At 34.9% G+C, this 26,371-nt stretch overlaps 1 protein-coding gene across 1 annotated transcript; it reads left to right on the forward strand.

Annotated features, from left to right (window-relative positions):
- Positions 1–840: 840 nt before the first annotated feature.
- LOC148870860 (OVARIAN TUMOR DOMAIN-containing deubiquitinating enzyme 12-like) lies at positions 841–26,126 on the forward strand. Its single transcript, XM_088972920.1, has 11 exons — positions 841–1,281; positions 4,493–5,055; positions 5,147–5,316; positions 14,625–14,698; positions 16,348–16,402; positions 19,285–19,359; positions 19,506–19,579; positions 19,681–19,729; positions 22,142–22,226; positions 24,265–24,321; positions 25,803–26,126. The coding sequence occupies exons 2-11, from the start codon at positions 4,740–4,742 to the stop codon at positions 25,853–25,855; spliced, it is 1,008 nt and encodes a 335-aa protein (XP_088829046.1). The 5' UTR covers positions 841–1,281; positions 4,493–4,739; the 3' UTR covers positions 25,856–26,126.
- Positions 26,127–26,371: the final 245 nt, after the last annotated feature.

Genomic DNA, 26,371 nt, shown 5'->3' on the forward strand with positions numbered 1-26,371 from the left:
GGGTTAAATGTGTTAACATTTAATGCCATAAATAAATAATAAAAATTAATAAAATATAAAAATACGAAATTGAAAAAAAATGCATACGTTTTGCAAAAAAAAAGAGCACTGAAGAACATATTTATCATAAATAAAAATTAAGTGTGATATATTACAATTATTTTTACACACAAAAATACAAAAAATTGTAGAAAAAATTGAACACATCTATAATTTTATATTTACACCATTATTAAAATATGGATAAGATTGTGGAACTTTCTTTTGACTAAAATATTTATTTTTGAATTTAGTCCCTATTTAATTATAAGATTTAAATTATAAATTAAACTACTAATTTTCACTTCATTCAATTCATTCTATTTAAATCTTATATTTTTTTATAAAAAATACATAAAAAATTTTAAATATATTATTACTATCATTATGTTCGTTTAAAATTACAGGTGCAAAATACATATATACATACTTACTGTGACTGAAAAAATTCGGATCTACTGATCACTGGACGCTGGCCCCAAGTTCCGAAAACTATACATCGGGAGACATCTCTTGTTCATTCGTGGAAGATGTTCTGGATGTGCGGCTGTAGTATCTTGTAGTAGATGTGGCCAGCGCTTTTCTCCTTTCTACCAAAAAAATCCGAACCCGAGAAAAAACTTCCGGTTAAGCATTGATTCCAAGAGATAAGGGTATCTTAGTAATTTAACATGAAAGCGACGTTTTTCTTTATCCACCACCCTCGTAGGAATCTCGTACGGGCTCAGAAAACATGGAAAGACAACCGTCAGATCTATCATTTCCAATCAATTAAACAATCGCAGCCGCCCACCTCGTTTATTGAAAAACCAACCGCCGAGATCGCGCCTCGCCGCTTCGCCAACGGCCATTTAGTGAGTTCGGAGTTCCTGAATTCCATTACAGGTAAGAGTTGAGAGGGAACGCTTTCAAAGAAAAGCAGCTAAAGAGACGGCAGTTTTGCCACCGTCGAGACGAACCAACGCCTCTCCTTTGAGTACTTCGCCCCGAAGTTGCTCGACGTTTACTCCCAGAAGAAAGTGTGAATAATCCCCTGACGTCGGCGAATTTCTGGTTCACTTGGCTTTCACGGGATTGTCTACGCATCTTTTTTCCTATCGAGGCGTCTTGGAGTTGTCCTCCGAAGAATTTGCCTCTTCTTTGTTTTTGTTCTTCGAACTTGAAGCACTGCGATTCGTTTCAAAGATTTTCGATCCTGCAATTGGAGAAGATGCATTGAAATCTATTCAGTTTGATGCGAAGGTTAGTTCTTCCTCGCTGGATACTGTTTTAGAGGTCGTGATTAGTCTCAGCAAGGCACGGGTATTCTGATTGAAGTTTTAGGATGTTTTCGTAATTTGGAAAAAGTGCATATGAGATATTTTTAATGCTTTAAGCACGGTGTGGGGTTTCTTTATCTTCATTTTTTGCTTCTCTGATGGATCGGAATTTCATTCTTTTATCTTTACTGTTGTTTTTTTCGTCTTGTTTATCTGCTTCTCTTCTAAAGGGAATTTTGATTTTGTTGTTGTGGTGGTCCGGTGTTTTGAAGGGTTAATAGCTCTAGAATGGTCTCTTCCGGCTTTCTAAATTTCGTTACCATTATTTATTCTATTTGAATTTTCGGTATGGTTGGTTGCAAAATTCATGTTATTCGTTAGATGCTTGAGATTTAGGAATAGCTCATTCATTCGGAAGATTCAGAAGTGGTTTCCAATTAAGATGGAAACCATCGGGAGCTTTTTTTTTCCTTTATCTGTCTGATTTTCATTACTATTTGTTGTAAATATAACTGGAAAAGTTTCCCATGATTGATGAAGTAAACATCGTTTGTCTAGTGTTCGGTCCCCAGGGTCTGATGATAATTTTTAGAATTCTAATTTCCTGGGTCCCGATATTGTATACTAGCTCCACTCTAATAAATTGGATGAAAAGTTAGAAAGGAATTTGAGACATTACTAGTTAGTTAAACAAAACAGTAGATGGGGCCAGCTTGCATTTTTTTTCTCTCTCCTGGTGATTAAAACTCCCCTTTAGCTCAAGAGTTAGTTTTTGTATAAGAGTTTCCCTTTAGCTTGCTTTAAAAGTTGGAGCTTCAAACTTCAAACAACAAGAAAGATGTTTAGTTGGTCATTTTTCCTTTGAATGGAGCTGGAAAATTGAAGCAATATTTTAAAAGTGTCATTCATCTCATGGGAAGTCATTTTTAGGTTTCTAATTTATGCTGCAAACACATGGAGTTATGTAGATGAAAGAAGTCATTTATTATATATAATGATCTAGTGATGAGATTGATAGGTTGATAGTGAAAGATAGGTCTCAAGACTTGTCAAGAGTGGGGCGAGGAATTTCTTGTTTTGCTAAAGAGGCACAAAGAATAAGCAAAGCAAGCAAGCCTAAACATAACCCTAGTCGGAATAAGCAAAGGTGAAGAAGATAGTTATAATTTAAAAATAAAGGCTAAAGGTGGTTAGGAGTAGGCATCAAATAATAAAAAAATTACTGATGTAATGTATAAAAAAAATAAAGAACTGAGAAATCACATACTTTAGTTCATACATATCCTGTCTAGTTTATCATCTAATGATTGGCAACTGCAGGTTTGTGACCTTCCTGAATTGTTTTTCTAAACTCAAAATAATATTATATTTAAAACAACCAATACATTCATAAAAAACAACCAATACAAATACTAACATTTTTACAAATCAAAGCTCCAAATAATCTATGCCCATTTACAATCCAAATGAAGGAGACGTTATATCCAGTATACATACAAGGGTGGGTTTTGAAAGCAACAAATATACCTAGTGAGAAAGCAGCCAACACCATAAATATATGGTGCTACAGAAATGAAGTAAAAAAATTTAAGTGGCTGACAAGGAATATGTCTGTTAGCACACAATGGGTGGGGAGATCAACAAATGCTTTGGCTGATGGCTTAGCTAAACAAGGGACAATTAGGGAAATTTTGTTTTGGGCTCAGCTGTAATGTTTATCTTTTCCTTTTCCTTTTAAGTTTCTTTGTAATCAGTTGAGAGAGGCTGCAGCTCATGCCTCTCCATGGGCTGTTGTATGAGATCTCCATACCTATTTAATGTAGGAATTCTTGCACAAAAAATTATATTAACCTTTAGAAAAGAAAATACCTATTTATTCTTCACGGTAAAAGATGAAAATTTAGTAAAAATAATCACAAAGGTTTTAATACTATTTAATACTTTCCAATATTTTTTTATATTTCCCAATTTACAGGCAAGATTTATGAAATTTCCCATTTGCACATGCAAAACGCCTACATAGTTGAAATGACCAACCATGCTTCCAATCAAATGAATTGATTAGTGAAGAAGCTTTTACTTTGTATCTCAATTCGAGGTTTAAGTTTCGTAACGTATCGGTCTATATCCGTTTTAAATATAGTCCGATACGCTATATGTATCAGCTGATACAATGCAAATTTAATATACTTTTCTCATTTAAGCAACTTTTCAATTTCAAATTTAATTTCCCTCTCTCTCTCTCTCTAGTAACTTTTAAGTTCAAATTTAATTAACATCATTCTCAATTAATTGTTACATTTAATGACATGCCCTCCTAAGTGCTATATTTAATGACACGTCATTAAAGGCATTATTCAAATTTCAAATTGAATCAAATACTACATTTAAAACTGTATTTAAGGCAAACATTTCGCCACACCGTTTGTGCTTGTCAGATTAACATGCATTTTAATTCTTACTTAAACTCTCTTGTTAGTGGATGGCTGTCAGTAAATTCTATTATTAAAATTTATACTAATAAATATTAATATAAATTATGATTTTTAAAAATTAAGGTATAGTATTTATGTGTATATACACATCTTTAGCTCTTCCATTATTTTTCAATGGTTCCCAATTGAGTCACAACATCTTGCACTTTATACAAACCATTAAAATATGTTTTTTAAATTACCAAAAAAAATAAAGTTTGTATTTATGTTTAAAAACTTATTTATAGTTATATAAAACTCACATTACTTGTTATTACTATAGTTTTTAGTATTTATATGAGTTTCCTAGTGTACCATCTCTATCTTGATTTATTCCATGTTCATGCATACCCAAGGCGTATCTTGATACATCTTTTTAAATTACCTCTCCTATACACCTTGCATTTCCTATACTTGTGAACCTTGTGTCTTTTATCCACTAGTGGTTTCAATTTTATTCCTACACTGGGGATGAAGGTTCATAATTATTTTCTCTTTCAGTAATTTTTCTTTTTTCATTCCTGCAATCCTGCTTTTGAATGCTCTTGCTTCCTTTACACACTTTATTCTCTTCTAAGTAAAATTAACCAAAAGAAGGCTTTTTTTTATTAGATGTCGAAAGAAAAACTATTTTGGTTTTCATGTATTTGATATATTTCTAGAGTACAAAGTTTATTTTGCACTTTGATAAGAAATCATTGACCTGTGTACTTCTTGCAGGTCAAGGATCTATGCTTAAATTTTTGTGTATCTATCAAGATCACAGTTGCTTGCTCATTTTTGGATCCTTCAGTGGATATTAGTGGTTATGCGCTGGATTTTTGAAGAGCAGCCATAGATCCAGTGAAGTGAATTGTTTGTTTCAGAGATTTGGAGGGGATTATACGATTGAAGTTGCAATTAGTAGGAATTCAGGTTTATTTGTTGGAAAAGACAACCTTGGTATTGAAAATTTTACATAAAGCAGATGATTTCCTATGACCAAGAGAGTCTATTCCATTTTTTTGATGGTGAACCATTTCCTAATTCCATGTATTGTGTAACTGTCACTCCAAATGATGTGGGCTTCTATGATGAGCAGCAGTATGGCAGAGAAAGTCATTATGATTTGGGATGTAGCAATGTGGAGAATGATGAGATTATTCCACATGCTCTTCAGGAACAACTGTCTCAACTTACAATTGTAGAAGAAGCTTCAGGATCTACAACTTCAGGGGAGGAACATTTCCAATCAATTCTTGGTCAGGATTGGTTTGGCCCATCTATGAGAAATTATAATTCTGGTATTTGGAATTTGGAAACTGTCTTAATTTCTTCAGTAGTTTGGCATCCTTTTTATCCATTGTGATCATATAATTATACTCTAACATGTAGGGCATGAGTGTGGCCAGGAAGATATAGATGATATAGGAGCCTCTAGTTCATGTTCTAGTCCTGCAGAAGCACCATACGATGGGGAGGAGTGGTATTCACTTGAGATAACGGATGAATCCTCACTGGATGGAGAAGTAGGGAAGAGGTTAAACCAGATGGTTCCAATTCCTGTAAGTTTACCTTCTTTGGGATTGCACCTTCTCCAATATCAATTATGAAGTTCCTTTTATAGATGTTTGAATGTTTATTTTGTTAACCATCATTCTTTCATCCTTTTTGGTGTACATCCATGTTTCTGATTGTTTACACCTGGACATGGGTATGGAAAACTAATACCATACTTTTAGTTTTAAGAGACTTATTTTTTTTCTATACTTGCGCCCTGCGACACTAAATGTAAGTTCTAGTGTTAAGTTTCTGATGGTAAACTTTGTTAAAATACAGATTGGTATGTTCTTGGGATAAGGCTTTGTTTGAGTTAAGCTGAATACACCATTGATATATTTTTTGTTGAAGAAAGAATTAACCGAATCTTACTTATCTAAAACAAAGGAAAAGAAAAAGAGAAATCACTTGATAAGATTCATGGGGAGGAAACCAATGAATAGTAAACTTTTGAGAATTATTTTTTAGTTGACTTTTTGTTGATGTTAAAAAAAATTATAAATAGTAAAATAGAAAAAAATGATATAATAATTCAAATATAATAGTTGCATATGTTTTATGCATTGGACTTTAATAGAAAATAAAATAATAATGTCTTTGTGCATGTTTTAATTTGTAAAAATCTTTATAATGTGTCTTGAACTCTTGATTGATGCATTTATCAATAAGATTGTATGATATATATATATATATATACATCTTACTATATTAATTGTATTATACTTCTTCATGCATACCATTAAAATTTAAAATTACTATGTATTTATACATTATTTGCAACTATTTTGACATTAAACTTAATCTTATTAATATATTTATGGAATTTGTATGCATTTTTTTATAAGCAAAGATTTTATTTATTTAATTAATAAATGAAGGCAGGTTACAAATTCTTTAGCTACTCTGTGTAGAGAACACTGATGTGGACCCCACTGCTGTGGTCCCCACTGTATTCATATGGCAGCATATTTTCGTTAGTTTATTTTTTGTTAGTTATGTCAGTACTAGTTGGTAGTTACTTCAGTTTGTTATTATAGCTTGCTATTTCAGCTTTATTATTAGTTTATGTGCCATGTAAGCAATAAGGGCAATTCAGCCCTTTTACAATTAGTCAACATATATAAATATTAAGAGTGGGTCGGCAGATCAACTGATCAACCCTCTCTCTCTTTTCAAAATCTCTTCGTGTGCTTCTTCTCTTTTCTCCCTCTCTTCTTCTTCTCTTCTGAAATTTATTATTTCTTTTCTTTTGAATTCAAGACTGATTGTAGTCTTGATTGACTACTTGGTATCAGAGCCGACCTAGGAGCTCTTATGTTAGTCTAATTAGATTGACTACATGAGACTCCCCTGGGTTTAGAAGTTTTTCAACAAAGAAGGAGGATTAGCTGATTCTTGGAGGTTACTGGTAGTGTGCGGCTGCTACTAAGAAGATTGTAGAAGGCTAGGAGAGTTCTAGTAGTCAGGAAGAATCAGAAAAGGCTTCGGATCCTCAAGATTAGGGTTTTGCATTAGACAAAAGGTGGTAGCCAGAGATTTTCTTTCATAAAGTAAGTTTTTTCTTGAGAATAACCTTGGAAAAAATCATCTTGGTCTATTCTGAGAGGTGTAGCTGGAAAATCTGTGTTTTTTCCTTTAGGGTTTTGAGAGAACCCTAAAATTTAGAACTGTTGTTGGTTTCAGATCAGATTTTGAACTGGTTTCATACAGAATTCTGTTTTCTTTGTTCTTTGGAAGACCTAGGCCGGCTGTTATCAGTTGTTTGGGTGTTGTTTTCTATTATAGTAGTTTAAAAGGTTTTTTTATTATTAATTCTTGACCAAGAATGGAGTTCAAGAATCAGGGGGAAGGTGTTTTTGGGACTAGCAATTTTGGTAACATGTTTGAGAATGCCTTTCAGATTACAACTGTGAATTTTGATGGATCAAACTACTTAGAATGGGCTCAATCGGCCATGATGGCCATTGGGGATAGAGGAAAACTTAGCTACTTATTGGGAGATGTGAAAGAACCAACTAAGGAGGACCAAGCTTATACCAAATGGGTTCAGGAGAACTATTTGGTTATGACATGGCTGTGCAACTCTATGCAGCCACATATCAGTTGGAACTATTTGTGGGCAAAAACAACCAAGGAAATCTGAGATGCCATGAAAGAGACTTACTCCCAACCCCTTAATGTTGCTAGGGCTTTTGAATTGAAGTGTGAGGTTAACAACCTTAAGCAAGGAGAGAAGCCAGTCTCGGTTTACTTCTCTACCTTGAAATCTTTGTGGCATGAAATTGACCACCTAGAAACACTTGAGTGGGAAAGTCAGAAGGATGCACAGACTCATAGAAAGCAAGCTGAAACTAATAGGGTTTTTGAATTCCTAGCTGGTCTGAATCTTGACTATGATATTGTGAGACAACAAATATTAACAAGGGACAGTGTGACCTTATCTCAAGCCTACTCTTTAGTGCATAGTGAAGAGACTAGGAGAAAGGTTATGATGCAACATCAGCCCTTCCCACCAGCCTTGGCAATAGTTAAACCTAAGTCTGGAGGTGATACAGAGAGGGATATAAAGAAGGAAGATAAGCGGGATCTAGTGTGTGAACATTGCAAGAAACCTAAGGATACTAAAGACACATGTTGGAAGTTGCACCATCATCTAGTTCCAACAAAACTGAGGAACAAAAGGGGTAATGTTCATATGGCTGTTATACCGATTCTGCATCCTCATTGGGCACAAAAGGCACGCCTCTAGACACCCTAGCTGCTATTTGGGCTGCCCTAACTCAGTTGGAAAAGGAAGTTGGGAATTCAGCTCAATCATCTCAGCCACTATCAGCTCCTCCCACATCAGCCTTTGCTCATTCAAGTACTCGGGCCTCAGTTTACCATTCTTCAGCTCCAGGTAACACTGAACATTGTTGGGTAATAGACTCTGGTGCATCTAACCATATGTCTAGGTTGCCGTCACTGTTCACTACCTATTACTTACCTTCTGGTAGAGATAAAGTATCCATTGCTGATGGTTCCCTTGTACCCATTTCTAGCAAGGGAGACATCAAGTTGTCTAATACCATTTCCTTATCTTTAGTTCTGCATGTTCCTAAGCTTGATACTAACTTGCTTTCAGTCAGTAGTATTACAAAACATCAGAATTGTTTAGTAATCTTTTTCCCTGACCGATGTGTTTTTCAGGACTTAGAGACAAGGAATGTGATTGGGACTGGCCGTGAGACGAATGTGATCTATATGCTTGGAGAGTTCTCATTGGGAAGATCGTGAAGATAGGAAGTCTTTTGTTTCTCAGTCTGTTAGTTAGGTTATGCTTTGGCATAATCGGTTGGGTCATTTATCATTTCGGTCTTTGAAGAGTTTGTTTCAAAATTTGTTTGAGTCTGTTCAAATGTCAAATTTGAGATGTGAGAGTTATGAGCTTGCAAAGCATTGTAAAACATCTTATTCCTTGAGTAATAAAAGAAGTAATAATTCTTTTAATATTGTGCATACCGATGTTTGGGGCCCGTATCACATCACTTCTATAGGGGATACAAATATTTCTTGTTGTTTGTTGATGACTATACCCGTTTTTCTTGGGTAATGCAAAAGAATACTTTACCAACCCATTAGCCTCTTATTTGCTTGATCATGGGATTATTCACCAGAGTACTTGTCCTTATACACCACAGCAGAATGGGGTTGTTGAGAGGAAGAATAGGCACATATTGGAGGTGGCTAGAAGCATTATGTTTAACTCCAATGTGCCTATTCGTTTCTGGGGAGATGCTATTCTTACAACAGTGTATCTCATTAATCGAGTTCCTTCACGGGTTCTTGACATGAAGCCTCCATTTACCTTTCTTTACCGCGATAAAGAATTGTTTATTGTTCTCCTTAAAACTTTTGGTTGCACTTGCTTTGTTCAGATTCTTGGACCTCGTCGTTCCAATTTTGATCCTAAGGCCTCCAAATGTATTTTCCTTGGTTGTGCACAAACTCAAAAGGGTTATTGCATGAACCTACTTCTGGGAGGAAATTTGTCTCGATGGATGTTAACTTTCTTTGAGGATGTACCCTTTTACCATAGGGTTTCTCCTCAGGGGGAGAGTAGTGAGAGTGGGGTTAACTCATCAGAAGTTCCTTTACCTATTCCATTGAGTGATAAAGGATGTAATGGGGAAGGTTGTCAGAGGTGTCAGGAGCAGGTCAGCCCTAGTTCCTTCTACGGATCTAGATCCAGGTACCATAGTCCCTTTATTAGATCCAGGTTCCACTGAGATACCTTCCACTGTTGCTACTTTACCTCCTTTGGATGACCTTGACTTCCCCATTGTAGTCCGTAAAGGCAAGCGACGTTGCACCACATCCACAGCTCACTGCATTTCCCAATTCTTGTCCTGTGATCGCCTGTCCCCCTCTTCCAGGTCCTTTCTCACATCCATTGTTGATATTCCTGTTCCCAGAACAATGTAGGAAGCCTTGTCAGTTCCTGAGTGGAAAGATGCAATGAAGGTTGAAATGGATGCTCTTCTGAGGAATAATACTTGGGAGCTTGTTGACCGGCCTAAAGGAAAGAAACCGGTTGGATGTAGATGGGTATTTACCGTGAAACATAATGCTGATGGTTCCATTGAAAGGTATAAGGATCGGTTAGTTGCAAAGGGATTTACTCATACTTATGATATAGATTACTTGGAGACTTTTGCTCCAGTAGCAAAGATGACCACTATTAGAGTTTTGTTATCCCTTGTAGCCAGTTACTCTTGGCCCTTGTTCCAGATGGATGTTAAAAACGCCTTCCTCAATGGACACTTACAGGAAGAAGTCTATATGTAGTTACCTCCTGGATTTTATGATGTAGAGACAGGAAAGAAGGTTTGCCGGTTGAATAAAGCCTTGTATGGACTAAAGCAGTCCCCTAGAGCTTGGTTTGATAGATTCAGACAAGCCCTTGAAAAATTCGACAATGTACAGGCTCAGTCAGACCATACATTGTTCATTAAAAGAGTGGACTCTTCCTTGACTTTGCTTGCTGTATATGTGGATGATATTGTAGTGATGGGGAATGACAACAGTAAGATTGAGTCTCTTAAACAACTCCTTCATCAAGAGTTTGAGGTGAAAGATCTAGGAGAGCTACGATACGTCTTGGGTATTTAGGTTGCTAGATCTAAACATGGGATTTTTATTTCTCAAAGGAAGTATGTTCTAGATCTATTGGAAGAAACTGGAAAGTTGGGTGTTAAACCTACAGATACACCTATTGAACAGAATCACAAGAACAGTGCTGAGGGTGGAGAGCCACTTGAAGACAAAGCTATGTTCCAACGGTTAGTTGGAAAACTCCTCTATCTTTGTCTCACACGACCAGACATAAGTTACGCAGTCAGCGTTGTTAGTCAATATATGCACTACTCCTAGAACTACTCACCTCCTTACGGTTGAGAGGATATTAGCATACTTGAGGAGATGTCCTGGTAGAGGTATATTATTTAAGAATAATGATCACATGAAGATAGAGGTTTATACAGATGCTGATTGGGCTAGGAGTGTTGATGATAGAAGGTCTACCTCTGGATACTGTTTCTTTGTAGGAGGTAACTTTGTCTCCTGGAGGAGTAAGAAACAAAGTGTTGTTTCTCGTTCTAGTTTTGAAGCTGAATATAGATATATGGATAATAGTGTGGCTGAAATCCTATGGCTGAAGTCATTTTTTGAGGAGTTGGGTATTGCTTATGAGAAGCCCTTAATGTTGTATTGTGATAATCAGGCTGCTATTAATATAGCTCATAATCTAGTACAACATGACAGAACTAAGCATATCGAAGTCGACTGACATTTTGTCAGAGAAAGGGTTTCGTCTTAATAAGTGTGTCTCCTGTATATCACCTCCAACATGTAGCTCGCAGATCTTCTCACCAAGGCTGTTCCAAGGAAGAAGTTAGAGGTAGACCTATGCAAGTTGGGAATGACAAATATCTATTCCCAACTTGAGAGGGAGTGTAGAGAACACTGATGTGGACCCCACTGCTGTGGTCCCCATTGTGTTCGTATGGCAGCATATTTTTGTTAGTCAGTGTTAGTTGGTAGTTATTTTAGTTTGTTATTACGACTTATTATTTCAGCTTTATTATTAGGGCAATTCCGCCCTCTTACATTTAATCAACATATATAAATATTAAGAGTGGGTCGGCAGATCAACTGATCAACCCTCTCTCTTTTCAAAGTCTCTTCGTGTGCTTCTTCTTTTTCTCCCTCTCTTATTCTCTTCTGAAATTTCTTCTTTCTTTTCTTTTGAATTCAAGACTGATTGTAGTCTTGATCGACTACTCTCTGCATTCCAGAGTATAGGACTACAAAAGTCCCATGTTACATAGAACATCATCCCACTGTTGTAATGCAGCCAGCTACAATTTTGCCCAAAAAAGAGTAGGTCTTTCAACCCCCTGTTTTTCCAGGGTATCTGCTAGAATTTGTATGCATTTCCCTAGTGTATCCAAGTGTTTCCATATTTTTCATCTGTATCCATAGTTTCCAAAGTGTATCCACATCTGTATCCAAGTTGTTAGATATGGTACCTGAAAAAAGGCTCAAGTTGTGAGCTTAAACCCGCTATATTTGGCATCAAAATCATCGAAATGAGAGAGTTGATAGACCCCTTTACCAATAACTAAGCCTGCATACCTCACACAGTCTAGAAGAGCCTTAAAAATGACATGGAATCTAAGTTTCCTTGCCCAAACTCCACTAAACCAAAGAGAAACACAGGGAAGATCAGGAAAATGTGTAATAGAACCCTAAAAATACTTCTGATTAAAACTTTTAGTGGTGACTTGTGTTGGAAAGTAGAAGATTGACTCTCTGATTGATTCTCCATAATTTTAGGTCCATCATTTTAGGAAACTTAATTTCCTAGAATCATGGGATATCCTAGAATCATGGGATATTAATTGGAGAGTCCCACTGATATATAAATTAGTTTTTTAGGAAAAGTTAGTTTCCTATTTTATCACCCTGTAAATTAGCTCTGTAATTCTATATAAAGTTGTGTATATGCTCCTTCCAAGATAATACAATCAATTCATTTTTTCTCTCAAATTTTCACAACTTGATTTGGCTCATTGATTTGAAATCTCCATAACACTCGATTCAAGTTGTTGTTGCAGAGGGAATAGGTGACACGAGCAAGATATCCTTCTTGCATCAAGTCCAACAACCTGTATGAGAAACTTACCTCGATAGTTGATGTCTCCAGGTTAGCTCTTCATGGCTCTAATACTAGGGATTCAAATGGATCGGATTGGATTCGAATTAGGGTATATCCAAATCCGATCCAATAGAAAATCCATATGATCCAAATTCGAATTTGACTCTATCAGATTCTCTAACCTTTTATTCAAATTCAATTTGGATCTTTTTATCAGATAGGGGTTATTCAAATCCCACCTGATTTTGAAACGGATCCTATTTTATGATCCAATCCGATTTGAAAATCAGATAGGATTCAAATTTGGATCAGATCATGATCCGGTCCGTTTGCACCCGTCTGATACCATATCAGTTGCACTAAGGTTTCATGAGTAGCATAGAGAATACAAGAGTTAGGAGGTGTATTGAAATGAATACAGAGTATCCCCACCTCCAAAAGGGTTGTATATTATAAGGGAAAAACTTTTGTACTAATACAAGAATGCCCCTATCAAAAGTTATGTACATAGACAAGATAACATGTAACAGGGTTATACAAATACAGTAATACAAAGTAAAATAAACATCACTTACAATTTTGTCCACAAGGGCTTCATTGAAGCCTCATGTTATTAAAACCCAATAGGGTTGTTAATGGGACCGATCAAACTGACCAACCCGATCCAATTCGACCCAAGGACCGAGGTGGTCAGTTTTCAAGCATTGTTGGTCTGTTTCGATTCTTAAAATAGGATAACCCAAGAGATCTGGTTGGTTTCGGTTTGATTATATGTAAACCAACCAAAACCAAAATGACCCTCCATATTGTAATAATAAAGTCCAGCTATATTTAGCTATTAATTATTGCCTAAAATAGTTATTGCTTTTTAATGCAAATTGCCTTTTAATACAATGGAAGAAATGGAAAATTCTTCACATCCTCCTATAGTTCATAGCTGTCTCTCTCTCATGCCACATGTCCCAATTCCATATTCCTAATATCTCATTAATATTTTATAGTATTAATATGAAAATAAACTTTCATATTTTTCCTAGTTTCCAAAATAGAGTGACACAACTTTTGATGCTCTAGTCTAGAGACCAGAGTCTATTTCTCTCCAAGACTCCAGCATGAACATATGGCTGACCACCCGACCAAACCAAATTGAACCAACTAAAACCAATTCATCATGTTTAGGTCAGTTTTCAAGAAAGTTAGGCCGGTTTTAGGTGGTATAATCCTCAACCTGAGCTGGTCAGTTTGATTGGGTAGATTGCATGTAACCAAACTGAACCGATCCGTGTACAGGGTTTGCCAAGCCAGATTCTTACTTAGAATTTAAAGGGGTTAACAGAGAGGATATTACGGATGACCTTTGATTAAATATAGGATGTGTTAATGATAATAACTAAAATGTATTTTCATGCTCTTTCGTTATAGGATGTGTTAATGATAATAACTAAAATGTATTTTCATGCTCTTTCGTTATTCTAACACATGTTTCATGTTTGTTTATGGGGTGAAATCTCTTTGCCAGTACTTGTAATCTTTTTTTTTTTTTCTATTACAATGAAAGTTTACTTCTTACCATTAAAAAAAGCAGTTTTCCATGCTACCATTATCAAAATTTTGAGAATGTTCTGAATGGGTATTCTTTTTTTTTGTTATTTTAAACATTATTCTTGTTCTTTTATCCGAGGGGCTACACAACGGGGGTAGCCCATCCCCCAAACCCATAACCCCCCCAACCCAGGTGCAGGCGGGATTCGATCCCAAGTCTCTGCTACAACCAGCAAGAGACCTTACCAACCAGCTGGTTGGCACCTTGCAAGGTTCGATATTCTTATAACCAAACTCTTATTGGAAAACCATAGTGAAGTATACCATCTTAGAAATGTAAATAAAAGATTTGACCTCATACTATACTGATGAATCCTGCATCACTGATTGGTGCAGTCTGTAATTATATTATATTACTGCCGGATAGAGGATTGTTGCTGGACTAAGGTGGTTGATATTAATTTAAATTTAATTATGTTATAAGATGACATTTACCATTTCACGCTCCACACTTTTCAAGATCTTTTGAATAAATTGGAACTTACGATCTCAGGTTTATATGCTTTTTCACAGCATGTTCCTAGAATTAATGGAGAAATACCCTCTGTTGATGAAGCAACTTCAGATCATCAAAGGCTGCTAGACAGGTAATATTTTTAGTTTTTTCCCTTGATATTGTTGAAGATATTCTTTATTGTTAACCTAATTGGTTGTCAAAGATTAGCTCTTCCTTTTAGTCTTCTGATAAATTAGTATTTTCCTAATTTGTTTTCAGCAATATGCACTATTGCCTTTTTTTATCAGCAATATAAAAATTTTATTACTTAATTGAAATTGCTGTACAAAATATACAAGTGCCCTGTGCACCCCTTGTTTTGTGTCAGCTATCACTACCCACCCCTGTCTACAGATTTTTCTTTTTTTCTGTTATAGGTGTTCCCTAAAATAATTGATTTCTTCCTATGCATTGCCTTGCTAGAGTATTAGCCATGCTACTGGCTGATTTTAATACCCATTCAAATCTCGCATCCACCTCTCTTGTGAGCAATTTTATCTATCTTACAGCATGTACATATGACCAATGTCCCAAACAGTCATTCAGCAACCACCTGATTAGAGTTTTTGAATCCGCTTCCATCAGTAGGTTTGTGAAATTCAACCTTTTAGCCAATTTCATACCTTGCTGTAAGGTCAGTACCCTTGCCCTTAGTGAATCCCCAAATCATGGTTGTCAAGGCAACACCCAGTTGATAGGGAGCCCATGGAGGATCACCTCAGTCAGGCGCCTTGCGTGGCACTATTATATACTTTGTATTCTCAATTTTTGAGATGATAATAATAAAATTAATATTATTAAACTATATTATTCTTCTTCCTTTCCCTAGGACAAAACAGGGGCTCAGCTCCTGTATTTTCCTGCCTTTTTTATATTATGAATATGTTGATTTTCTATGTTAATATGAAGTTTATACTTTTATGAAGATTATAAATAATTACTAGTGAAAGATGGTTGCTGGTTTCTATGGATCCTAGGGAATTACCCTAGGATTCATGGTTTTTATTTATTTATTTTTTAAATCCGTTACCTAGGCAACTAGGGGACAAGGTACCCCCTGTTTCCTAGCCTTGCCTTGGCACCTTGAAAAGTATGCCCCATATCCAATATCCAATATGCCCCATATCGAAGGCCTGGCCTTCTGCTCAAGGATGATGGCACTATAATCTGCCAGTTTATAGTTATATCATCTGCCTACACCCCTGATACAGATCTTCTGCTCATGCATGACCACACATAATCTGCTGGTTTCTAGTTATATCATCTGTGGAGAAGTGCTAAAAAATCTTCAAAGTTTTTACCCAATGTGCTACCTTAATTGAGATATTCTCAATTATAACCTATCTTGATTGAGAATTTTTCATGAAGGTCCTAGCATTTTTTCCTCCAAAACATTTGTGCCCTTACATTGAGATCTATGCTGCATGCACCATTGTCTTCTTTAAGCTTTGTTAATTAGGATATGGCTCTGGGCTTCTGGTTGGTTCAGCAGCATAAAAGGGGTGGTCGTTTTGATTTGTAGATCTTGTTCAAAAGGAAGATCTGCGACCAGATTTATATTCTAAACTATGGGGTTATTGCAGGGATATTCTGTTGGGGTTTTGTATTTCTGTATGTTATTTAATGTATTTTTTTAACTTTTAAATGTCTTCTCTTTGTTTTTATTTTATTATTTTTTATTTATGAGATTCGAGGTTCTTTATGTACTACGGTTGATTGTTGAAAATGTTTCTTGTATAGATTGCAGTTATATGGTTTGGTTGAGCTCAAGGTTCAAGGAGATGGTAATTGCCAGGTTAGTTTGGGCCATTTCTTCTCATGCAATCACCATAGATCAGAAATGTTTTGTTTTATGTGATTGCAGAAGTTCTTTTAAGCAATGAGAAGAAGAAAGACTTGGATCTTTATAGTGTTCTTGAGTATAATCTTAGACTACCAATTGCATTTCATTGAATTGGTATGATGAGCCCTAAAAAAAAGTTGAAAGAAGAACAAAAAAAGGGAAAGAAGAGAAAAATATAAATATATTCTGAATTTGTTTGCTCTTTGTAGCACGATACAAAATGGTTATTTTGGGTAGGTTTGTAATCAGTTGTGATCCAGGGTTTTTTTTGTCATTTTACAATTTAGATTCTAGTCAAAGTCAATTTGAGTGCACCATTGTTGGGTTTTGGTCCCTTGGGTACTTTTATAACTAAAGTTATCTTTTGGGGTTGGTTGAAGATATTTTTGTCCTTAAGGAGTTGTTTGTGAAGGGGAACATGCTAGGGCTTATGTGTGAATATCTTAGTTGGATTCTCCAACAAGTAATTGAGTCTTATAAAAGAGAAAGGAGCTATTTCCCTGGGGGTCTTGTTTTTTTCTCTTTTATTTGAACTGTGGCGGTTTTCAAGTACTGGGAGCTTGGGTTTTGAAGACTTGACCCATTAGGTGCCTTTCAATCCCTATATCATTGCATGTCCATGCCAAAGACCAGCTTGATGTCATTGCTGCTGTAGAAGAACAGTTCAGGAGGAATTCTGCTTCAAGTTCACTTCTGAAATCTACAAAAATCTTGTTTTTTTTTTTGTTGTTTTCAGTTTTGTAGCCATGCCTACTGATCTTTTACTACTGCATATAACTTGCTTGTGTGCCCACATCATGGCATCGATGTTTTTCTTTTTTTTTTTTTATTTCTAACCCAAATCTGTAAAATAGACTGTTTTATAGTATAGTATACGCTAAGCACCCCTTTTGAGGTAGAGGCTAGCCCAAGCTACTTAAGCTGAATTACAATCATATTCACTGTGAATGTAGCCATCATGGGGGGATGACCACCCCAATACATTCTATTTATCCCATATGTAGCTAGACTATTGGCTGAACTTTGGGTCTATGTGAATTGGCATCAATGTTGATGGATCTTACTAATGCTTTTTTCAAGACTGAACTTTTTTCTAACTAATAATCTAATTTCATTTTGCAAGTCTTTGTAGTCAGAACATTTTGGTCCAATGATAACTAAATGACTTGCATGTACTGGGATATCTCTAGGTGTTCCCTTAGCAAATATGATACTTGTGTTAGAACAGTAATTTCTAGATTGAAGTGCTATTACTTAATGACGATCCTAAGAAGCTCCATAAGATTCCTCTGAGAAGTTCTATCATAGTTTAGAATCCATACATTCATTATTTATGCATATTCTGTTTTCTCTAAATATCAAATGAATACTTTTCCAATTTATATACTGTATACAAACATGGGTCATGCTCATAGATTCTTGTTTTTATGTTTACCTTGAGTCTCTGAAGCCAGTTGTTGGTTCTGGGGCAATGTTGTGAAAAAAAAAGTATTTTAAATCATACAAAAAGTTGAAACAAAATGAATCGTAAATTGTAATATTATTTCTTTTAATTACAAACTTGTCAAAAAATTAAGAATAGATATGATTTAAGAGCAGACCAAAAGGACATGGCTTGAGGTAGTAAAAAATGATTTAAGGGCTCATAACTTAACATAAGATATGACACTGAACACGATGGAATGGCGAAATAGGACCATGTCATCAACCCCGTATAGTTGGGACAAGGCTTAGATGATGATGATGATACACTAAAAATCTAAATATATATAGAAAAGTGATTTATGCTATTTTTAATCCATGTCTACTATATATGTACATAAAACAATAGAGTTTACCACTTGCAATCAAGTTCAACTGGAAAGTCAAATAATCTACATGCAATGACTCTACCTACATATCATTCCCTGTCTAGTAGTGGGAAGTTCCTTTGGCATTCCACTAGGGATGATATTCTTTTCTTTTTTTTTTTTTTTTGCAAAGATAAATATTTCTCATCTACACTAGGGCTGCTATTTTTTGGAGTATCTGGAGTTAACACATAATAGAAGAATTTTTGGAAATAGATGCCAAGAAGCAAATTGATCTAGGGAGCAAAGAATTTAAAGCAGATCAGGAATGCTTTTGTAGATTTTGAAGGGAAGTTTTGGTTTAGAAGTTTCTTTTACAATTATCCTTGGCCCCAAGAGAAAATATCTAGCTCCTCTCCTCAATTGTTTTTATTAGGAAAACAACAGTATTGTTCTAACAAAGTGATTTTATGCCATGAAAGTGTTGAATTTTCACTTTTTTTCTTGCATGCATTTCATGTAACATGCATAGATTTTTTGCAGTGCTTATTGCTTCATATAACTAGGTCCCAGTTAGCAGAAATGCCTATTATGAATAGAGAAGCTTTTTTTATTCTTAAAAAAAATAGAGAAGCTTTTTTTATTATAACATCCATATGCCAAAATTTGTTTTTCATAGATATAATTACATGTGAAATCAATTCCAATGGTATGACTGCATGTGAACATAATGAACCACTATCTCTTATATGTGTATGGATATGTAAATATACAAGACCCTTTTTTACTAAAATGATCCATTTTGAAATTGACCACTCAAAATTTCAACTGTTATTGCTTCGTTCTATTCGGATATCTTTGAACATGTTTTTGAGTTAGTGTAATTGGTCCAACCATGTTGATGTACTGCACTAAAAAGGTTAACCGAGTTACTTAACATCTAAAAATTGTCTTACCAAAATACTTCTTGTAATTTCCTCAAGTTATTGATGACTTGGTTTAATTCAATATGCTACTTAAAACTTTTAACATATTTTCTCCCAGTTTCGTGCCTTATCAGATCAATTCTATCGTACTCCTGAGCACCACAAGTTTGTGAGACAACATGTTGTTAATCAGGTTTGTCATTATTTATTACTTCAACAACTAGATATTGACATCCTTCACAGTTAATTTGAATAGGGTGTTTCATGTGCATATTAGTTTCAATCTTTGATGCATTTGGCTCCTGACATAGTTTGTACCACAATTTTTTACTTCACCAGCTCAAGTCTCATCCGGAGATATATGAAGGATATGTTCCTATGGCTTATAGTGACTATTTGAAGAGGATGTCCAAGTAACAACTCTACTCCTTTTCTTTGTTTGCTTTTCCAAATGCTTGAAGTTTTCAGCTGAAACTTGAACCTGTTTTCTTGATCATTAATGTTGATGAAATAGTCCTGGTGAGTGGGGTGATCATGTCACATTACAGGCTGCTGCAGACTCGGTATGGAATAGCAACTTGCTCCCACCTTCCTCTGACTAAATTTTGTTTAATTTTTTGTCCCTTCTAGTTATTGTGATTATCTGACATGGTTGGGGCTTAGTGTTATTGTTTCTTTCTGTTTTATTGTTTTAAAGATTCCATCCCGTGCTTACATATATAGTTTCACTTTATATTCTTCAAAGTGGTTTGCAGAGATTAGATTTAATTCCAATGAAGATATGGAAATTTTCAATTCGAACTCTAAGTCTAATCTTTTTTTAAAGTCTCTAAAAAAATGATTAACAGCACTATGAAAAAAAAAAGATGTTTAATAATGCTATCATGACCAAGTAAATCTTGATTAGTTGTCATCGTGCATGCCTTATCCCAACTATATGGGGCCGGCTACATGAATCCCATTTCACCAGTCCATTCTATTTAAAGCCATATCCTATTTGTTAAATTATTAGTTCTTAAATAATTCCTTACTACTTCTACCCATGTTCTTTTTCGTCTACCCCGAGCTCTTCTAGCCCCTTCAATGTGTTGTAACAAATCACTTCTTCTAACTGGGCGCAGTTGGTGGTCTTTTATGTGCATACCCAAACCATATTAATCTACTCTCTCTCATTTTATCACCTATTAGAGCTACTCCTGTGTTCCTATGAATAACTTCATTATTGATACTAATCTTTCTAGTTTTTCCACTCATCCATCTTAGCATTCACATTTCTGCCACATTCATTTTCCTGGACATATTGTTTCTTGGCTGCCTAACACAATGCTCCATACTCACAATTGTTATATAGAATTTTCTGTTTAGTCTAAATGGTATTCACCTATCACATAAAAGTCTAGATGCACCCCTCCTTTTGGCAATCCTATTCTAATTCTTTAGGTGATATTCTCCTCAACCTCTCCCTTGTTATGAATTATTGAACCATGGTACTGGAAATGGTCACATTGAGTTATCTCTTGGTCTCCAATCCTAGGTGTATCTTGATTTACACTCCTTACTAAATTTACTGTCATATACTCTGTTTTAGTCCTACTTATTTTTTGAAACCTTTTGTTACTAAGGCATTTGTCCATAAGCTTAATTTTGCATTTAATCCTTCAGTAGTTTCATCAATTAAAACAATATAGTCCGCAAACAACATGCACCATGGAACTTCCTCTTGAATATGTTTAGTCAATTCATCTAGGATTGGTGCAAATAGATAAAGGTTTGGTGTTGAACCTTGTTGAAGACCCATGGTAACTGTAAAACCTGATGTCTTTCCCATTAGTGTTCTAACATTTGTTATTGCTTCCTGATACATATCCTTAATTAGGTCTATATTACCGAACCCCTTTCTTTTCCAAGGCCACCATATTATCTCTCTAGGAACTCTAGCATATGCCTTTTCTAGATCAATGGACATTGTATGAAGATCTTTCTTCTTCTTTCTAAACTTTTCTATAAATAGTCTCAAATAACTTCCATGGTTGATTTCCCTGGCATAAAGCCAACTTGGTTCTCTAATACACTTGTTTCAAGTCATAATCTTTATTCAATTATTTTCTCCAAAAGTTTCATGGTGGTTCACAAGTTTATTCCTCAATAATTATTATAACTTTGTATATCACCTTTGCTATTAAATAAGGCACAATTACTGATGGGAAAACCCATGAAATTTGGACTACAAAAGTTTTATTATATATGTTATATAGAGAAGGATGAATAAAGAATACTAGACTGATTACCTTCTGTAGTTTTCAAAATTAAAAAGCCTTGAATCCCTTCAAAATAGAATACCAAAATAATACCCAGCTTTCTATGTTAGTGATTTCCATTAGATTTTGATGGATTCTATCCTTAAAAGACATGATTGTTACATTCCTTCAATAAACACAATTTTAGGGAGCTCCTCCTCTTGCAAAAACCTTTCACTGGCCACATTTATATCATTGATAATCCCATGTTGAGTTACCCATTTCTGTTCCAAGATGAGCTACAAAATGGAACCATATTTCGCTAGCTAAACTTCATTTACTTTATATTGCCTGATAAGGACCACTACTTAGTTTAATGGTAAAATCCCATGCTTTTTTTTTTTTTTGCCTGATAAGTATGAAATAAGGACAAAATAATTATTAGCATTCTTTTGACCTGAAATAAGAGAAACTTTGGAGAAAGGCTTCCCTTGGATGACAACATTTATATATTTTATTTTCTTTATACTTCTCTTGGCTAATGAAACCTTTATGTTATCTGTTAGTTGGACCTTTTTCTCTTGAATTTTCATGCATTTCCATGTGTATCATGAGAAACTGCAATGTTTTATTTATTCGTTTTCAAATACTGAGTTTATTGAACACTAGACGAGCATAACTAAGCATTTTGATTAGAGCTTTTATTTCATTGGTGGCAAATGCTATTGTCAAGTGCAGTATGGCATTAAAATATTTGTGATAACATCCTTCAAGGATACGTGTTACATTGAGATTCTTCCAAACAGTCAGAAATCAAAACGAGGTAATCTTTCAAGCATTTTCAAACTTTTTTTTTCTCTATATAATGATAAAGATAGTGTGTTAGTGTTTCCTTTTTAAGAACAAATCTATTGTAAATGTAGCTGGTGACTTATACTGAGGTTTTCATTCTTTTTATGTTGCAAGACATTATTTTGTGTTTTGCTTTAAGGGGACAGTTTTGTTTATGGATGGCTTTCTTCTCACATTTAAGTGGACTCACCATTAATGTTGCCCACCTAAGAGATCCTATTGCTGAAGTCAGTATAGTGAGGTGACCTTTTGATCAACTGACTAATAGATCTTTACATGGGATCTATTGAAATCAGTATTAGCGGAACTCATTTTCATTATACGACACTACTTACCTTAATTTTGTCATTATGGTGCCTAGGCATTGATTGGTTGACCAAAAAAATATGTTCTATATTTTATTATATTGATACTATTTCATAGGTTAATGTAGATTGTAGATATGCAATAAAAGAATGATATTGAACATCTAGTTTGCTACCTTTGCTTTGCTAACATAAGAAGTTTGGCTGGATAGGCTTGGATAGGTAGTTACAGCCTTAGTTTTTTCAAAGAAAGAATGCAGCCCTGACTATTTGATGTTCCCCTCGCTTGCAGCAATTCTGTACCAGCATACTACTTATTGGAAGTTAATTTAGAAGAACTTCTCCTTGACTTTCTTCTTTTGTTCAATGGCTTATTTCTATTTTATGCACAGTTACTCAATCATGTTCCGTGAGAAATACCTAGAGCAACAAGATGCATATACCCAATTAATTTAAATATGGATAAAATGCAAAAAAATAAAGATTTAAAATAACTTTTTGGTTTATTGGTTGTTAATCGACTTGTTGACTTAGTGTATGCTTAGTAGTCCCAATTCCCAAGTGACTGCATCATGAATGTCAATGCCTAGGCTCCTCAAACATTTTGGCAACAAGGACATGCCCTGTTGCTTAGTATCACCTCAGCACTCTGATGTAATGTGTTCTCTTGACCATGGACCTGGACCTAATATTTTTCTTCCATGTACCTATTCTGGGTTTAGGCTTAGAGGTTTATTTGATCTTTGGTTTTTGTAGTGTTATGGGTGTTACTATTGCCTTATCTTGGATTTTATCCTATATGGTTATCCCTTTGTGTCTTTGTTTATAAGTAATTAAGTATACATATTGGCATTCGGTTCCCATATTTCTTGGTTGATTTGTTTGTATTTAATGATCAGCACTTGCATTATATATTTTCTTTGCCAAATTGGTTACACAACTATAATCCATGTTATAATGCATAAGCCTCAGAATAAACATGCTCTCAGAAAAGATTCCCGTTTACATTTTAATTTTGAATTTTATTTTTTTAGGTATATTTTTTATTTATTAATAACAACACAACTATTGATGGAAAGCATAAATTAGTTTAGGCAATATTAAACAATCAAAACAAACACTAGTCTTGACAGTGTAGCCGGCCAGAGATAAGTGGAAGAGGAGAGAAGAGAAGAGAAGAGAAGAGAAGAGAAGAGAGGAGAGAAAGAGACAAGGTTTGCAATGTAACAGTACTGGCGGCGCCAGTGTTTATTTTACTATATATAGGGCGACAGAAATAACAAGGGAAAAGACCCTTGTGCCCTTGAGTACAATAACAGACATAACAGAAATAAAAAACGAAATAAAAAAACACTTTAATTAGCCAAACAGGCCCTAACAACTGCAACTAAGTTATTTTAACATTATTCCAACAACTAGATAAATAAAATAATTCATAGTTCATTGTAGTAAAATTAATAAAAAAGTGGCAATAACTTAATAATATTAAACTTGTTTCACAAGTTACAATTCATGCCCATTTCTACAATAGGTCGTTCATGTTCATGTTCATGTTCATGTATGATATATCTTTGATTTCAAGTAGTTCTTATGATATAGGCTTGAATACTCCTAATACCCTTTTCTTCCCTCCATAGCATCATGGTGCATTTTTTTTTCTGAAAGCTTAGTTTAAACTTTATTGACAATGTGCATCTTTTGCAGTTATTTTCTTGAGCTTTTGGGCAGAGGTGCACTACAACCCAATATATCCAGAAGGAGGTAAAAGTCCACATATTCTTCATATCCTAAATTTATGAATTGCATATTTTTCTGGCTAAAAATGGTTAAAAGAAAGAACCAGTTTCTTGGTGCAGTTGATGGTAGTACTTATAGTTGCTAAATTAGAATTGTATCTCATGCATTTGGACCACTAAACCAGGGGCTTGCAGGAGGCCATTTCATCAACTCAGATGTTGTTTACAACTGGAAAAATACTGACATGCACACATACACCAGATAGATCAGATAAATCATTGATGTTTAAGTTACAAAAATGCAAAGATTTTCATGTAATATTAATATTGCATATAGAACTAAAAAGCAATGTTCAGAGAACCGGACCAGGCATAGAATTGGAGAAGGGTCAGAGTTTCAACCAGGGTACCATGATGACGTGGCATATATATATATATATATATATATATATATATATATATATCAGGTCATATAAATACTATATATAATATATTTTACAACTTTTAATATACTAAATTATGGTGTATGGATGGAAAGTTTCTTAATTTTTAAAGCAAATAACTTGGGTACAAGTCTCTTAATTTACATTTTCTTTAAAATACATGCATAATAAAGTAATATATACAATAAAGAGTCATTAGTTAACACAAATTAAGAGGTGGAGTAATGGTAATTAAGCAACATATGAAACTAAGAGGTCATAGGTTCAAATTTTGCTAAACACATTTTAAAATTTCAGTTGGTTAAAGACCTAGGCGGTTCCATGAAACTGGGATTAGTTCACCGCTTTTCCGGTTAAACTGGAAAGGCAGGCAGTTTTCACCGGTTTTTTAACAAAAGTGGTTATTGAGATAAAGCCGAAGCAGCCAAGGTCCTGGGTCATGGTTCAACAGGTCCAACCAGCCGATCTGGCCCATTTTCTAAACACTGCTAAAAAGAGGTAGATCCACTTGATTGGCCAAGTTATTGATGTTCATTTCCTGGAAGCAATTAAACCTCCATTCCTGTGGTACCTTTATTTATATATAATAGCTTTAATCATCATCTAGGAAAACAAAACCAGCCAGAGACCTTACCAACAGGTCAGTTGGCACCAAGGTTCAAAGTATCAATACTCTCAATACGTAAATTTTGTGTATCAAGAGTTTTTTATTGAGTGAAACTCTCTTTTTATTTTTGCATTTGGTGATCTGACAGGGCCCCTGACACATCATTGCTTACTGTTTCAAATAATTCAAATCATGTTAATGCTTTTATTTAGCATATCAGTCACCCTGAAAATCGATACTTACTGGTCGATATGCACCAATATGTTCCAATATCAGTGCCGTGCTCGTATTAGGACCAAAAGTATTATTTTGCATAACTTGGTGCTTTTTGACGGTCACTGAGTTTGTGGAATCTGAAGGCTAACTGATGGATAAATTATAGGAGATAGCATTGAAAGTGTTTTGTTTGGTTTCTTAACAATGATGTTTACATATTTATTTCTGGTTTGCTTACAGAGATACCCATATTTGAGACCAAGAAGAAGAAAAGGTGGTGGACTTGGAAATAAGCATTTGGATGAACATATATATCAGTGATGAATGATGGTTCAAAGCTACATCAATTTCTCTTTGCCTCCTGTAGAAGCAGCTTCAACTCTTTGCCATTTCTTTTTTCCTTGTGATGTATAAGATGCACATTTCACTTCGATTCCTGATCACGAATCCTGCTTCGGCTCTTTGCCTTGCTTGTACGTCATGTCTTTGTAGGCTACATTCTTTTTTTGTATATTCTTTTCAATGTGAAACTACACATCCAGCTAGTACCAATTTTCGCTATCATTTTCCCCCTCTTTGTACTACCGGTCGGTTGATGTTGTGTTTAGCTTTGCCTGTTTAGTAAAGTGCATACAAACGGCAATTGCAAAATTTTTAGGATGTTCAGTTCCAGACTTCCGGTGATTGCTTTGTCTAATATGGAGTTTAACTTAGGTTCTTTTAGTATTTCAAATTCTGACCCTTCTAGAATTTTACAGGCTTACCACTAGTCCTTCCGTTCCTAAAATAATGCATTTAATTCCTTTCAA

The sequence above is a fragment of the Nelumbo lutea genome, chromosome 2, assembly GCF_056320005.1.
Source record: "Nelumbo lutea isolate HS-2025 chromosome 2, American lotus-T2T, whole genome shotgun sequence".
NCBI lineage: Eukaryota > Viridiplantae > Streptophyta > Magnoliopsida > Proteales > Nelumbonaceae > Nelumbo > Nelumbo lutea.